General features: G+C 62.3%; 2 protein-coding genes across 7 annotated transcripts in view; one reads left to right on the top strand and one right to left on the bottom strand.

Annotated features, from left to right (window-relative positions):
- The first annotated feature begins 522 nt into the window (after nt 1-522).
- Nucleotides 523-6248, top strand: GALK1 (galactokinase 1). Its single transcript, XM_045888456.3, has 8 exons — nt 523-733; nt 1639-1828; nt 2269-2388; nt 2612-2747; nt 2857-3038; nt 5566-5716; nt 5801-5963; nt 6056-6248. The coding sequence occupies exons 1-8, from the start codon at nt 569-571 to the stop codon at nt 6125-6127; spliced, it is 1179 nt and encodes a 392-aa protein (XP_045744412.1). The 5' UTR covers nt 523-568; the 3' UTR covers nt 6128-6248.
- A 118-nt stretch (nt 6249-6366) lies between these two features.
- The window catches only part of ITGB4 (integrin subunit beta 4), a 32865-nt gene continuing 24215 nt past the window's right edge, over nt 6367-15016 (bottom strand). For 3 of the 6 annotated variants that reach the window (XM_045888452.3, XM_054510697.2, XM_064583557.1), the window contains 14 exons: nt 14418-14572; nt 13847-14027; nt 13582-13719; nt 11606-11788; nt 11382-11513; nt 10068-10292; nt 9206-9442; nt 8914-9072; nt 8369-8518; nt 7620-7808; nt 7380-7535; nt 7132-7296; nt 6929-7039; nt 6367-6828 (listed from right to left, as the gene is read on the bottom strand). In XM_045888452.3, the coding sequence (XP_045744408.2) occupies nt 6689-6828; nt 6929-7039; nt 7132-7296; nt 7380-7535; nt 7620-7808; nt 8369-8518; nt 8914-9072; nt 9206-9442; nt 10068-10292; nt 11382-11513; nt 11606-11788; nt 13582-13719; nt 13847-14027; nt 14418-14572 (2321 nt within the window). In that variant the 3' untranslated portion in view covers nt 6367-6688. The remainder of the gene's footprint in view (nt 6829-6928; nt 7040-7131; nt 7297-7379; nt 7536-7619; nt 7809-8368; nt 8519-8913; nt 9073-9205; nt 9443-10067; nt 10293-11381; nt 11514-11605; nt 11789-13581; nt 13720-13846; nt 14028-14417; nt 14573-15016) is intronic. The other 3 variants (XM_045888453.3, XM_045888454.3, XM_045888455.3) reach the window with 3 other exon arrangements.

The raw sequence follows: 15016 nt of genomic DNA, 5'->3' as shown, positions 1-15016 counted from the left end.
AGCTATGCCGGCGGGACCAGTCTAGAAAAGGGGCCTGTAAGAAAGCGACTCCCTGGTCACCACCAAATTGGCTTTCCTTATCTCAATTTGCACTGCGTGCTAGGCCCCTCTCAGAGACTCATAATCGGGGTCTGAGGACCTCCCAGCGGCAGGACTCTAGGACCTAGGAGAGCCCTTTGGGAAATCCAGGTCCGCTGGATGCGGGCTCCGCTGCTCAGGCTGTGGCTGGCTGGCCGGGCCGGTGTGAGTAGCACAGAAAGGGGCGCCGGGGTCAGGGAAGGGCAACCCAGAGCTTCCAGTCCAGCCAGTACCCCTCGAGGGGGCACCGGCCGCTCTTCCCCAAAGTCCGCCGCCCGCCCGCGGTGGGGGCGTCGGGGGTGGGCGTACGCGGCGGAGCGTGCTCAGCAGGTGGCTGGGGCCGGGGGCGGGGCGGGGCGGGCCTGGCTCGGCGCGGGCGGGAGGAGGCCCGGGGCGGGGGCGGGCGGCGCGTACAGGAATGTGCACCGCCCCCGCGCGGCCCCGCCCCGAGCATCCCGCGCCGACCGGGCCGCGCTGCAGGGCAAGCGTCATGGCCGCTGCGAGACAGCCCCAGGCTGCGGAGCTGCTGGCCGAGGCCCGCAGAGCTTTCCGGGAGGAGTTCGGGGCCGAGCCCGAGCTGGCGGTGTCGGCGCCGGGCCGGGTCAACCTGATCGGGGAGCACACGGACTACAACCAGGGCCTGGTGCTGCCCATGGTGAGGGGCCGGGAGGGGAGCCCCGAGCCTCCCCCGAGGAAGGGCAGGCCTGAGGGGCGCGGGGAGGTGCCTGCCTAGTCCCTGCAGGATGTTGGGCGGCCACACCGAACTTTAGCCATCCTCCCGCGAGTCTGGGGGACGAGCACGTGGGAGAGACCCGGGGATGGGGTATTTCCCACGTTGGAAGGGAGGAAGCGGGGGATCCGTGAGGAAGTAGGCTAGGAGGGGGTGTGCCGACGCCTCTTCGCTCGAGCCCGCCCTCTGCAGACTGCCGATCCTCGCCATCAACCTGGGAGTCTCCTCAACTTGTGGGGCCCCAACCGCAGGCGGAAGGGGGCGCTTCGGGCTCCGTCTTCCGGGACCCCCAACCCCGCAGACCTGGGGGAACTAGCCCTAGACCTCCCGGCCCAGGCGGTTCAGTTTACAGAGGAGGAAACTGAGGCCCAGCGAGGGCTAGTGACTTGCTCAAGGTCACAGAGCTGGTTCTTGGTGGGGCTGCGATTAGATCTGGGGCCCTTTCCACCTGGTGCAGCTTGGCAACTGAGTGGGTACTGCACACCTGAGACCACTCCAGAATGGGAAGGCATCAGTTGGAGCTCCTCCGACTCTCTTTTCCTTTCGAGCTCTCCTTCCCCTTGCCCCACAACTGGGAGCCCATGTTCAGGCAAGAGTCCAGGTCCACACTTCTGCCGCACTGGCCGTGCCCCTGAAGACCCAGGGGCAGGACCCAAGCCCCCAGGGCCAACTCAGCACTTAGATTCTTCCCCAAGACGTCCCCTATTCCTTTCTTGTTGAGTCTCAAAGGGAATCTGAAACCTTTCATTCTTCAGAACTTTAGTGTGGGCGGGGCCCCATCCACTGGTCAGCAGGCAGAAGCTGTACACGCTCCCTGTCTCCTCTGCCAGGCGCTGGAGCTTGTGACCGTGCTGGTGGGCAGCCCCCGGGCAGATGGCCTTGTCTCCCTCCTCACCACCTCTGAGGATGCTGATGAACCCCGGCGGCTGCAGTTTCCGCTGCCCACAGCCCAGCGGTCCCTGGAGCCCGGGACCCCCCACTGGGCCAACTATGTCAAGGGAGTGATTCAGCACTACCCAGGTATGGGACCGAGGCCAGGGTCAAGTTCACACCGGGCTAGGAGCACCACCTGTCAGCTACAAAGCTCATTAGCTCATCTAAGCACCACGGGGTATCTAGCAGGGGGAGAGTATCCCCATTGTACAGATGATGAGACTGATGCCCTGAGAGGTTCCAGAACTTGCCCTGAGCTGCCCATTATATGATGGGAGGAGCCAGGATTCAAACCCCTAGCCCATTGGCCTCCAGAGCCCTAAACCAGGAGGAGAGCTAGGAAGACTGTGTCCTAGGAATCTCAGGGTAGGAGGATGGAGGGTGCTGGGGCCAAGGTGGCCTCTGACAATTGAGACTCATCCCTGGAAGCAGCTATCAGGCAGTTGCCTCCCTTCATACCAAAATACAGGCCCTCCTCGGGCCCATCCTCTCATATGGCCCATCTCACCACCACCCATTCTTTCCAGCTGCACCCCTCCCTGGCTTCAGTGCAGTGGTGGTCAGCTCAGTGCCCCTGGGGGGTGGGCTGTCCAGCTCTGCGTCCCTGGAAGTGGCCACGTACACCTTCCTGCAGCAGCTCTGCCCAGGTACTTCCTAGACCCCGGCCCCTGATCCAGCCCTCCTTCCCTGAGGTGTCCTTGTGGTCAGAGCTTCTTCCTTCCTCTACTGTGGCTTCGGGAGGAGGGTGGGGAATCTCCCTGGAGTGTCACTGGAACTACCACGGCTCCCACCCGCCCCCACCCCACGCGCACCCCCCCCCCCCCGGGCCCCAGCCTCCCCACCTCCCCCACCGAGTCTCCCCTGCCACAGACTCGGGGTCCATAGCTGCCCGGGCTCAGGTGTGTCAGCGGGCCGAGCACAGCTTCGCAGGGGTGCCCTGTGGCATCATGGACCAGCTCATCGTACTGCTGGGGCAGAAAGGCCACGCGCTGCTCATTGACTGCAGGTCAGGGGCTCCCCTCATCATCAGGAGCTTCTGGGTGGAGCATGCCCACTGGCTGGTGTGGCACGCGGACACTTGGGCTTGTCATCTCCTCATTGCAACTCCATGCCAGGTCCCTGGAGACAAGCCTGGTGCCGCTGTCAGAACCTAAGCTGGCCGTGCTCATCACCAACTCCAATGTCCGCCACTCGCTGGGCTCCAGCGAGTACCCTCTGCGGCGGCGCGAATGTGAGGCAGTGGCCCGGGCGCTGGGCAAGGAGAGCCTTCGGGAGGTGCAGCTGGAGGAGTTGGAGGGTGAGAGCTGGCTGGGCACCCTGCGGGGCTGCGGGGCCCTCCGTGTGGCTTTGACCCTGCCGTACACCCCCTCATCCCCAGGGGCCTCGCCTGTGCTCTGCCCACTGCCCCTAACACAGCACACCTAGGGCTCCTACCTCAGCAGGGCTACTCGAGATCTTATATTGTTTTTCCTTTTTTTCTTTTCCTTTTTTTTTTTTTTTTAAGTAGGCTCTACACCCAGCGTGGAGCCCAGCGTGGGGCTTGAACTCATAACTCTGAGATCAAGACCTGAGCTGAAATCAAGAGTCAGATGCTTAACCAATTGAGCCTCCCAGGTGCCCCTTAATATTGTTTTTTTCTTTAAAGATTTTTTTTTTAGTTTATTTGAGACAGAGAGATAGAGAGAGAGAGCATGAGCAGGGGGAGGTGCAGAAGAAGAGGGAGAAGCAAACTCTCCGCCGAGCGGGGAGCCCGATGTGGGCCTCAATCCCGGACCCTGGGATCATGATCTGAGCGGAAGGCAGACGCTTAACCGACTGAACCACCCAGGCGCCCCTGTTTCTCTTTTTCTAACGTTATCTGAGAACCCTTTACTGTGCCAGCATGTCATCAAGGGGGCCTGTAAAAGCTACAGACTCCAGCATGCAGGTGTCCCGTAACTTAATCATTTACTGATAATCACATGTGACACTGTGATGATTGTTTTCATACATGAGTTTATCTGCATTCTCTTGTTATTTTCTTAGGATTAGATTCCGAGGAGTAGGATTGCAGAGTCGAAAGTGCATGTATCTAAAAGGTTCCTGACACACGTGGCCAGGAGGATAGTATATTTGATAGTTTGAAGGTCAGATGAATATCCCCTGGTTCTGCCACACCCTGTGAAGCCGATATCATTGTTATTCCCCGTGTTTTGGATGAGGGCCCCATAGTACGTGGCAGTGCTGAGCCTCGGGCCAGGCAGCTTAGCCCCCTAGCCTGTCCCCAGCCAGGCTGCTGGCCCTGGGAGTTGGGCCCTCCCTGGCAGTGTGCTAGTGCCCGTTGCAGGGACGATGGCCAGCCCTGTGGGACTGCCTTGTGCTTCTCCTTGGTGAACTGTCCTGTTCAGACCTGCCCCGCCTGCTCCGTGCAGGTGACCTTGGCGGAGGTTTTCACACTGGAACACTTTGGCCGTCCCTCCTCTCCACTGCATGCCTTCCCCACCACTCCTCGGGGGTCTCCCCTCCCTGGGGACCCCAGTGCTCCCCTCTGCCTTCAGAGTCCTGTGCCAGGAGCCCTACTCTGCCTTCTTTCTGTCCTCTGCCTGGCTCCTCCCCTTCTGCTTGGAAACTTGGCCAGTTCTCTTCCCTTCTAAAATTGAATCTCTTTCCTGTGTCAGTGTTGGGGGAAGGCCTAATGCTTATGACCCCCATTTTGTCATCTATGTTCACTTCTCAATCCTCTCAGTCACCCCCCCCAAAACAGCAGCTCTCCCAGGGGCTTCCCCCCCCCTCCCCTTAGCAGGCACTAGACCTGCTTGCTCACAGCCCTGTTTCTCTGCATGTGCCCGCCCCAGGCTTTGTCCTCAACCTACAGCACCAGCCACCACTGTTCGTTCCACTTAGGACTCTGATTGGAGCCTGCAGCCCCTTGCTCCCCTGGCTGGAGCCTCCCCACATTTCCACCTGCTGCCCCAGAGCCCCCACCTGATTCCCAGCATAACTCCTCGTCCTTCCCCCCTTATAGGCTTCCCCTGCTGACTTCCCCTTGCCTGTTATTTCTTATCCTTGTCACTCCTGTGTGAGACCTCGGTCACCTCTGTGTCCTCCCTCCCACTGTCCCCCCTCCCACTCTTATCTCCCCTTCCTCCCCCCACATCAGGCCCCTTGTTGCTTTCTGAGCGTTTAGCAGCTGCTGTCTGGCTCCTGGTGCCTGCTTCTCCCAGCTCGGACCCTCTGACCAAGGCAGTCGCTTTTGTCAGCCCTTCCCTGCTCCCAAACCTCTGTGGCATCCAGAATCAAGTAGCAAACCCCCTGGCAATCAGGGCGGCCACGACCTACTCAGCTTGCCCTCCCCACCTCAGCGTTAGCCAGCGGGAGGGCCTGATCCTGGCGTGCCCTGCCTCTTGATCTTTGCCTGGGCTGTACCCCAACTCTAGAGCCCCAGCCTCCCCAGTTGATGCTCCAGCATAAAGAGCAGCAGGAGGATGTCTCCCTCTTGTGCTACTGTGTTCCCCTGTGTTCCCCCTCACCTTGGAAGCAACAAGGGTCTGGGGCTTACCCTGCTGTTCAGTGAGCACCCACTGTGCACCAGGCACCCTGCTGGGATGGGAGCTCTCCATGCGTTCTCTCAATGCTTACTGCGCCCCGAGTGACACGAGCATCCCATTTTATAGTTGGGGGGAGGCTCCGAACCTTAGTCACCAACACAAGGTTCTACGTACAGCTTTGTCAGAACCGCCCCCCAGCCTCCCACCCCCAGGCCACCGCCTTGGCTCCCCCATCCCCACATTGGCAGGGCCCAGAGGTGGTGGGTGGCGGGCCCGCTGACCCCTTTCCCTCCCCAGCTGGCAGAGACCTGGTGAGCAAGGAGGGCTTCCGGCGTGCGCGGCATGTCGTGGGTGAGATCCGGCGCACGGCCCAGGCAGCAGCAGCCCTGAGCCGCGGAGACTACCGAGCCTTCGGCCGCCTCATGGTGGAGAGTCACCACTCGCTCAGGTGAGGACCGCCGGGGGCAGAGGCTGAGCCCGGGGCAGGGTGGGGCCCGTGCTAGGCCCGCCCTCGCCTCTGTCCCCTCTGCAGGGATGACTACGAGGTGAGCTGTCCGGAGCTGGACCAGCTCGTGGAGGCCGCGCTGTCTGCACCTGGGGTTTACGGCAGCCGCATGACCGGTGGTGGCTTTGGCGGCTGCACTGTGACCCTGCTGGAGGCCTCCTCCACCTCCCAAGCCATGCAGCACATACAGGTGGGTGGGCACCAGCGCCCGGGGGTAGGAGGGATGGAGAAATGGGTCCCCAAGGCCCTGCCGCACTCTGACCGCACCTGCCTCTCCCACAGGAGCAATACGGCGGTACTGCCACTTTCTACCTCTCTCGGGCGGCCGATGGTGCCAAGGTGCTGAGCTGCTGAGGCACCGCCCGGGGATGGCACCCCGGGGGCAGGGGGCCTGCTGGGCAGCACGTCACGAAGCTCCAGGCCTCTGGCGCTGCCCTCTGCATCTGGCTGCTCAATAAACTTGTGCCTCCCACCATGGTGACCCGCCTGCCTGCCTCTAGAGGTGGGTGTGTGCTTGGGGATCCGAGGGGCTGTGTCAGAACCGCCCCCCTGCTCTGTGCGGGCACTCCCTGGAAGAACGGATGGGGCAGAGCCGAGCAGTAGCAAAATCTATTAAGTGTAGAACAAAGCTGGGCCCTTGTCATGCTCTCCCAGCTCTTTGGTTACACACAGATGGGCTTGGGCCTGGGGTAGGGGACTTGCAGCCAGAAGGGCCTTCTGGGACCTCTGCTCCCTTCATTCCTCCCAGAGGACACCTTCCCTCTGCTCTGTAGCCAGACGTACTGGCCCTGTGATGAGGATGCGCGTGTGCCGGGCTGCGAGGGGTCCAAGGATGGAGTAGCTGAGCCACAGCCAGGGAGAGGAGGCAGGGTGGGGGCCCAGGTTCCAGCACACTGTTGGGTAAGGGTGGGGGGCTCAGGTCTGGAAGAACTGTTGGTCCACCTGGGTACTGAGGGTTCCACTGGTGGTCAGCGTCCGGCTCACAAACTCCTGGGTCATGTGGCGGGTGAGGGAGCCACTTGCTTCCAGGTGTTGGGACCCCAGGGTCAGTCCATCTGCAGGGGAAGAAGCACTGAAGGACTCTGCCTGGGGCCCTGGCTTTCCTGCTCTGAGAGCTCTGTGTTCCCCCCGGAAAGCCCCTGCCCAGCAGCTCACCCAGGAGGAAGGGCTCGGTGGTGCTGGTGTGGGTGGTGGTGACGCTGCTGTATTCGCCTGGCAGTGAGTGCTGTAAGAGCCCAGGATGGCTGCCGAGTTGTGGGAAAGGGCCTGGCACGGGCAGATGGGCCAGTCAGAGATGATGGCGAGAGAAGAGGTGGCCAGAGAAAGGGTAGGGGTTACGAAGGGGTGAGGATCCCAACCTCCATCCTGGGACTCGATGGTGATGATGCCTTCACGCTCTGGCCCATAACCTTCAGTGGTCTTGGCCTGCACCTTGAACTTGTAGGGCACGTTCTCACTGAGGCCTGGCACGGTCAGGCGGCTCTCAGGACCGTCACCATCCACCAGGAACGTGGTGGCTGGCTCTGGACAGGGAAGATGCCTTTAGCCTCTGTGGCTCCCTCTCCACCCCTTCCCTGGCCACCCCTGACCTGGGGGCAGGCAGCACCTCCTCCATGGGCCAGCTCACAGGTCACCAGGTAGCCAAGGATGTTCCCCTCGGGCCTGCGTGGCCGCTCCCAGCTCAACTGCAGCGAGTCTGGGCTCAGGGCGGTAAACACCAGCGGGCCCGGGGCGCTGGGTGTGCTCAAGGTGAAGGTGGAGCCTGGAGGCAGCAGAGCAAGGGTGTCAGTGTGTGGGTGACTAGGGGACATCATGGGGGCAGCCATGGGGTGGGGAGGCAGCTCACCTGGCAGGGGGCAGAGCGGACTCTGGGGGTGCACCTGCGACTCAATGGTGATGATGCCCTCGCGCTCTGGGCCCCAGCCTTCCTGGCTCTGGGCCCGCACACGGAACACATAGGAATGGTTGGGCAGAAGGTCTTCCACCACCACTGAAGTCTGGCTGGGGTTGGGGATGTTGAGCCGATACAGCTCCTCTGGGGGTGGGGTGGGAGACAGGGGAGCGGTGTTACTCCCGTGCCTACCCTAGGCTGCCACCAAGACCTGGTCATCACTCACCCAGGATTAGCTGTGGTTTGGTGGCAGGTGGGATCAGCCTGGAATGGCATGGTTGGTTGTTTAGGCTGTACACTATGCAAGGGATGAGTGCAGCCTAAAATCCCACCTATGTTCTGGCTGTTTATGGGCCCAAGTCATGCTGCTCTGAGTTTGTCTTCCCAGGGAAGCACCACTTCCCAGCTCCCACAAAGCCATCTCCCAGGCCAGCAGAGGCCCTAGGTCCCTAAGCCAGTGAAGCCTCGGGCAAAACCTAGCAGAGGCAATGACCTGGAGAGAGGCCCAGGGAGACAGATGAGGAGAGAGGGGGCAGTGAAGGGCAGGGAGGAGCATGGAAGTGAGAGAAAGTCTGGTGGGGACCATTAGTGTTCAAGGGACTTGGCTGGATTCCTGTCCAGCTGGGTGATCCTGTGGGTCCCATCACAGGGCCGAGCCTGGCAGGCGTCCGCCCCACAGCCCGCCAGCAGCAGCTGGGCCTCACCGCCGTTCAGCAGCTGGTACTCCACGCTGTAGCCCTGCAGCGCCTGCTCACACCACGGCTCCTGCCAGCTCACTTTCAGAGACGTGGGTCCCAGCGCTGAGAAGACCAGGCGGGTGGGCGTGTTGGGCACACCGGCAGCCAAGCGGGAGTCTGAAGGCGGGAAGCCGCAGGCAGTTTGTGTCCGGGGACTCTGGGCAGGAGTCCTGCCTCTATCCCCTGATCCCCCTCAGCTGTCTCCTTTCCGCTGACTGCTGGCCCGGCAGCTCGCTCACCCTGCAACACCCTGTCCAGGCCACCCAGCACCTCCCGCACATCTCAGAGTGGGTGTGGGCTTGCCGGCCCCCCCACCCCTCCCCCACTGGCCTGGAGCCTCTCCTGCCCCAGCCCAGCACCCCTGGAAAGGACAGAGCCTGTGTTAGGCGTCAGCACTGATGGGGATGGGATGGAGGGTAAGGTGCTGGTCTGGGCAGTGGCTGCAATGAGCAGATGGGTGACAGATGGAGCAGGACAGCTGTGCAGACACAGGATGGCCACCCCTCTACTACCTGGGCCCCGAAAGGGCGCTGCTGGCTGCCCAGCCAGGATTATAGTGTCTCGGGAGTCCCCAGAGGGAGGGAACCCCTTCATCTGAGCCCGACTCAGGGGCCCCAGGGCCCAGGACAGCGGGAGCCTGCTCCTCCCCTCTTCCCAGATGGGAGGGAGGCCTACGGCAGGACAAAACGAGAGTGAGCGCGCAGCAGGTGTGTGTGTTGGAGGATGGGCAGCAGGGCAGGGCCGGGCCAGTACCCCAAACCTCCTGGGGCTGGAAGAGAAGAAGGGTTGACTGTGGACACTCACTGTGGGAGGAGACAGAGGTGATGGTGGGGTAGTCTCTGGGCAGCGTGGCAGAGACTGAGTGTTCTGTGCGGGTCAGCGAGTGGTAGTCCCGTGTGAGGGTGGAGGACGTACTCAGCACCCGGTGGGACAGTTGTGGGCTCAGGTGGGTGCCGTAGGCGGCGTTGGCCACAGTCACCCTGGGCAGGGAGTTGGCACTGCCCGGGAAGGCAAAGTCCATCCTCCCGTTCACCAGGTGCTCTGCAGGAGGAGAACAGGGTCACTGGGACAGACCTCTACTGGACCCAGAGCCCCATGGGGCAGCCTGTGGCCCTGGGAATTCCTAGGATTACCTATCTTCTGAGGGGGCCGGGGGGTGGGGGGTGCTCCGCATAAAGCCAGCCTCCCTTGGCCCACCAGGGACAGAAGCTCAGTGTTCCTGGCAGAGTCCAAGGGGTCACAGGCTTCTGCAGCCCACGTCCGCTGGCCCTCAGGATGCCAGTGTGGACGGTCTGAGCACTGCTGACCCCAACTGGGAGTCTCCCCGCCCTTGCAGTTAGCCCTGCCTTCGGGGAGCCCAAATGCTTGCCCTGTGTCCCTTCAGGCCTCTGAGGGTCTCCTTGGGTACCAGGGCCTGCCCTCCCGGACGCGACACACTTCTGAAGTTGCACGCTCCTGCGGGCAGTCCTGCTTCGAGGACAGCCCGAATGCCTGCCCTGGGGGTTCCTTGGCTCTGGGGGTCCGCCTCCGCGCAGTGGCACCTCCCCCCGCAGGGCAGGGCGCCTTCACGGGCAGCCTGGCCACAGGGGGCTCGGGCCGGGCCCAGGCCGCAAGCGAGCGCGCCTAGGTGGGTGTGGGGTCGGGGCGCGCGGGGCAAGCCCGTCACCTCCGGGGGGCCTGGGTGTGGCGCCGCGCGCTAGGCCGCCACCCTCCCCGCCCGTGCCCGCGTCCGCGTCCGCGCGGTCGTCCGGGGGCCCGCGGGGCGGCTCGCCGTCGGAGGAGCGCCCGCTGCTGGCGGACAGGCGCGGGATGAGCTCCGGGGGCAGCCGCCACGTGATGCGCCGCAGGTCCAGCTCCTCCCCCAGCAGGGGCTCGAACTTCCAGCCGCCGCCTTGGGAACAACGAAGGGCCGCGTTGCACCGCCGGCGGGCGCGGGCGGCTGCGGGAGGGGGCGCGGCGGGGCGGAGGCCAGCGACGTGAGCCGGTCCTCGGGCTCTCCGGAATCCAAGTGTGGTCGCGGAGCGGGCGACGGGCGGGACCCTTGGCCCGCGAGGCGGAAGAGGAGCCCTTCCGTGCGAGCAGTGCAGCCGGGGAGGAAAGCCCCCCCACCCCCGGGGTGGCGCTGGCTCTGTCTCCAGCTGTGAGGTCTCCTGGCCCGAGCCTCAGCTTCCTGTGTACCGGTCAGAGTAATCTCTCCCCTGCCTGCCTCCCAGGGACAGTTCCAGAAGCCACAGAGTGCGTCCCAGGTAGTGTTAGCAGCTGACTTTGGGCACCTGATTCATACCTGCTGCTCTTTCAAACCCCCCACGACCCTTGGGTTTGGGTTCCTTAAGCCCAAGCTCAGCCCTGTCAGGGCAAGGATGGAAGAGAGTAGGAATCCTGGAGGATTTTGACTCATGGCATGGTGTGATTGGCATCCTATTTTACAGGTCAGAACACTGAGGCACAGAGAGGGTGAGCAGTTCATCTGATGGCCCACAGTGGAGCCAAAGCTAAAACTGAGTACCAGGGAGTTCAGCTGAGGGCCCTTTATCCCGCACTGCGGGGAATCAGGAGGGAGGAGGGCAGGACCAGAGGACAGGGCAGGGCAGGGGGGTCATGCCTGCCCCCTCCCACACAGCCTTGTCCCTGGGAGGTGGCCTGAATGTCCTGAGTCCGTGGCACAGCCTTCCGCGTGTAAGGCTGTGTTTCCACATGGTCCCGTGTGCGTGGCCCTGCACAGCCCTGTGTGCATCTGCTCCCAATCAAGTCTGTTTGCCTGTGCACACGACCGCCCATGGGCCGCGTTGGCTTTGTCCCCTCTGTACCCCACGCCAGTATGGTGCTTGTCAGATGGTAGGCTCTGCAGATATCCATGTGGAGCCGAGAGGGACTGCTAGTCTTGATCTCTATGCCTAGTGGTCACTGGCCCCATTGCTTTCTCTGGACACCTTTGATAGCCCCACCTCCTCCCGGGGACATGGATCCCAGACCCACTCACCAGTGTCATCAGAGACGCTAGGCCTCTGGCTGCCAGGAGGGGAGCGTAGAACGTCATCACTGTACATGAGGAAGCTCTCGTAGTCTTCCCCACACCGGGCGTCCACAATGGGGATGTCCGGGATGATAGGGACTGCAGGAGTGGGAGGGGTGAGCCAGGGCCCTGGCCTCAGCTTCCTGTCCTACCCTACCCCCCCCGCCCCTCCCGTGCTCCCCCCCACTCACTGGACATGGGCCGCGTGGGTTGGGTGGCCAGGTTGATGATGGCCTCCCGCTCTGGGCCCCAGCCTGCCCCATTGCGCGCCTTCACCGTGTAGCGGTATGGCTGGGACTCCCGAAGGTTCTCAATGAGCAGCATCCGCCTCTTGGGAGCGTCCACCAATACCTTCTTCATGGGCCCGATGGGTCCTGGGCAGGGAGAGCGCCTCAGACGGGTCATTGTAGGTTCCTGCCTGGCCCAGCCCCGGGTCTGATGTAGTGGCCCTGCTTCTCGGGCTCTTCACTTCCCAGGGAGAGCACAGGGAACAAGGCAGGGAGCAAGCAGCTACGGGGCTTCTGGGTCGGGCCAGGCCCTGAGAACCTGGCCAGGGCTGGTCTCAAGAAGTGTCACCAACGCTCTGAAGGGCTCATCCTTAAGCGGCCGAGCCAGGACTAGACTCACGGTGGCCCCACTGTCACCTCTACTGATTGGTAATGGTCCCGTGTCCAGGGCGCCACCACCCGAGCGCTGAGAGCAGAGATAGCCCAACGCCCACCACAGCTGCCGCGGGGTCACATGAGCAAGGACGGGAGCAGAGGGTGGGCTCAGGGAAGCTGCACCTCAGGGCAGGCTGAGGCTTGTGAGAGCTCAGGGTGTCGGGGTGAAGGGTGTGCAAGACGACCAACAGTGTCAGGTTAGCCAAGAGCGGAGGCCAAGTAGCTCTCCTGCACTCACGGACACGCAGCCCTGGGAGGAAGGAGAAAGTGACCCCCGTAGCTCCGGGCAAGTTACAGGGCTTAGGCCCAGGGACAGCAAGAAGGGGCCTGCCACGTTGGAAGCCTTCTGGGAAACCAGAGAAGGCACAAAAGACTGGAGGCCAGAAAAGGTCCCAGTCTCCAAAGAGGTCCAAAGGAGGCTTCTGGAAAATGATACCTGGTAAGCTTGGTGTCTGCCCCCAGCAAACAACTGTGCTTAAGAAGAATTGGCTGGTGGAGGCCCCTCAGCCTGGGGGAGGTCTCTAGCTGCCAAGGTGGGCACTGTCTCTTGGCCCACCCCTCACATCCCTGTCAGCTAGTGGGAGAGGGGGAGAGGGGCACCCACCAAAGTACTGATACCCTCGACCAGGGGGCCATCTGGCACATTCCAGGACACAGCTGAGACCCCAGCAGGCTGGAGCCATGGCTGAAATCATTGGGAATGAACTTTCCACAGGATACATGGAGGGGCCAGAGGAGACTTCCTCTGTGACAGTGGTCATGGGGGGACTAGGTGTTATAAACCCAGAATGCACCAAAGGTGTGATGCAGCTGTTGAGGTCATGTGTGGTCTGCTTGGCTGGTAAAGAGCAACAAGCCTGATGTCTAGAATAATCTCTCTGTCCTCTGCCCTGTTGGGCCACTCCGGGAGTCTGAGCCTGACCCATGTTAAGGTCCAGAGGTCGTGTGAAGTGGTGAGGTCCCCGTCCCTGGGACCGACCAAGGAGAAGTGAGGGCACAAGGAGGAGGTCCCTGCACGCGCTGGATGTGGGACCAAGTTCCCTCACTTTTCTCATCTTGGCAATTGGTGGGGTTGCCCACCCTTCCCTCCCTCCCAGGACTGGGAAGAAAGAACAGTGCTGCCAAATAAAATGCTACATGAGCTGTACTAAAAAAAAACCCTGTTTATCTGAAACTCAGGGCAACTTCTATTTGCTAAATCTGGCAACTCTCCTTTGGCCCCACGAGAACCCTGTGAAAATGAGCCACCCTGGTTCCCTGGACGGGAAGGCACCTTGAGCTTGTGAACCCAGTGCGCATCTATCTCACGCCTCCCGTCCCCACCCGCCCTGTGAGCTTCCGCGCTTGGTCTTGGGATGCGACCAGCCCAAACCTGACCACAAACCTGACGATGCCACCAGACATGTGGGGCTCGACCAGCGACCGGGATGACGTGACCTCCCTCCTGCTCTTTGCCCCCTCCCCTTCCTGCCATCCCCGGGGGCGGGAGGGGTCCAGGTCCTTACGGTTGTCCTCGTTGACCAAGCCGTAGCAGACCTCGTAGGCCGTGATCTCGCCGTTGGTCTCAGCCGGCTCAGCCCAGCTCAGCTGGGTCACCGTGGAGGAGACGACATTGAAGGCCAGACGCCCTGGCTCACTGGGCACTGAGGGACGGGCAGGGGGCAGTACAGGGAGAAAGCTGTCAGCCGCAACAGAGGGGGGGCAGGGTTCGGGGGGGGGCAGGGCTGCGCATCAGGGTGGCTTGGGGACAGACAGGTGGTGAGGCCTCACCTTCCTGTTGGGTACAGCAGGACACCAAGGGGCTGTAGGGGCCCTCGCCCTGTGCCCCATAGGCGCACACCTTCATCTCGTACTCGCAATAGGGGTACAGGTTGGTGAGCTCCGCCGAGGGCACCTTGCTGTCAAGCAGGTGGGCTTCGGACTCAGAGTCACCCTGGATCCAGTACTTGACCTGCCCCCAGGGGAGGAAAGAGTCAGTGGGGAGCGGCAAGGGCCAGAGCTGCTCCTCCCTCCACGGACCTCCTGCTCTTATCGTCCCCTTTGCACAGATGAGATGCCAAGGGGTTGGTGATCTGCCAGGTTCACACAGCAGGGCTGGGACAGAACTGGGGTGTCTCCTGGGTGGGTGGAGGAGCCACATTCCAGGAAGGAGGGCAAATGTCTGAAAACTTCAGGGATGGGTCTTCCCTCTTCCCCAAGCAGATGGGGGTTCCCCCTGCCCCCTTGTGCCCCCGAAGCATGCCCTCTCCGCCCCCTCAGGGGCCCTCTGGCCTCAGGTGGCCCACATGCCCAGTGGGTACCAGGCCTCCCCATCCACCTCCCTCATTGCCTCCCACCTTACCCTGTACCCTGTCGGCTTGCCAGGAGGGGGCAGCCAGTTGAAAAGGATCTTCCGGGACCCGGCAGCCTTGGCATTGGGGTTCTGGGGGGCACCCAGGTCACCATGGTGAGGGAACGATGACAGTGTCTGGCTTGTGAAGTTCTGGTCCAGTTCGTCTGTAGTGAGCCAAGCCCGAGTGGAGCAGCCCACTCAGCCACCCCTCTTTGGCGGAGGCAAGAATCCACCCTCACCACCAGGGGGCGCCCCCCAACCCTTCCCCACCAGCACTCAGCTGACAGCTGCCACCCCAGGCCCCTGGGGGTTTGGTGCCCCGACTGGTACCACAGAGGGCATCCTGCCCTCCTGGTGGAGGACCCAGGAGGGTCTCTGGAGGAACGAGGAGGAGGAGGGAGTTCGTCTGCCCTGCTTTCTCCCTTGGCAGCCAAGGGAATACTCCACGTGAGAACATTTGTTCCTACACACCCCCTTCTCTCCCCTCTACCCTGAGAATCTTCCCTCTTCTCCTATCTTCTGGGAAAACCTCTGGGGTGGGCTCACAGACACGGCCATCCTGGAGCCTCAGGACCCATAAGAACTGTTTGACTCTCCGGGAAACACCT

The sequence above is a fragment of the Mirounga angustirostris genome, unplaced genomic scaffold, assembly GCF_029215605.1.
Source record: "Mirounga angustirostris isolate CCGP_5_RB_7025 unplaced genomic scaffold, mMirAng1.0.hap1 SCAF_17, whole genome shotgun sequence".
Lineage (NCBI taxonomy): Eukaryota > Metazoa > Chordata > Mammalia > Carnivora > Phocidae > Mirounga > Mirounga angustirostris.
Note: the sequence above shows the minus strand (reverse complement) of the source record. Positions and strands in the feature narration are given on the sequence as shown.

What these genes read in the sequence shown, in the direction of transcription:
- GALK1 (XM_045888456.3), top strand. Translation starts at nt 569, where the DNA reads ATGGCCGCTGCGAGACAGCCCCAGGCTGCGGAGCTGCTGGCCGAGGCC. An exon ending in CCTGCAGCAGCTCTGCCCAG is followed by an intron (nt 2,389 to 2,611) that starts GTACTTCCTAGA and finishes CCCCTGCCACAG; the next exon opens with ACTCGGGGTCCATAGCTGCC. An exon ending in GCGCTGCTCATTGACTGCAG is followed by an intron (nt 2,748 to 2,856) that starts GTCAGGGGCTCC and finishes ACTCCATGCCAG; the next exon opens with GTCCCTGGAGACAAGCCTGG.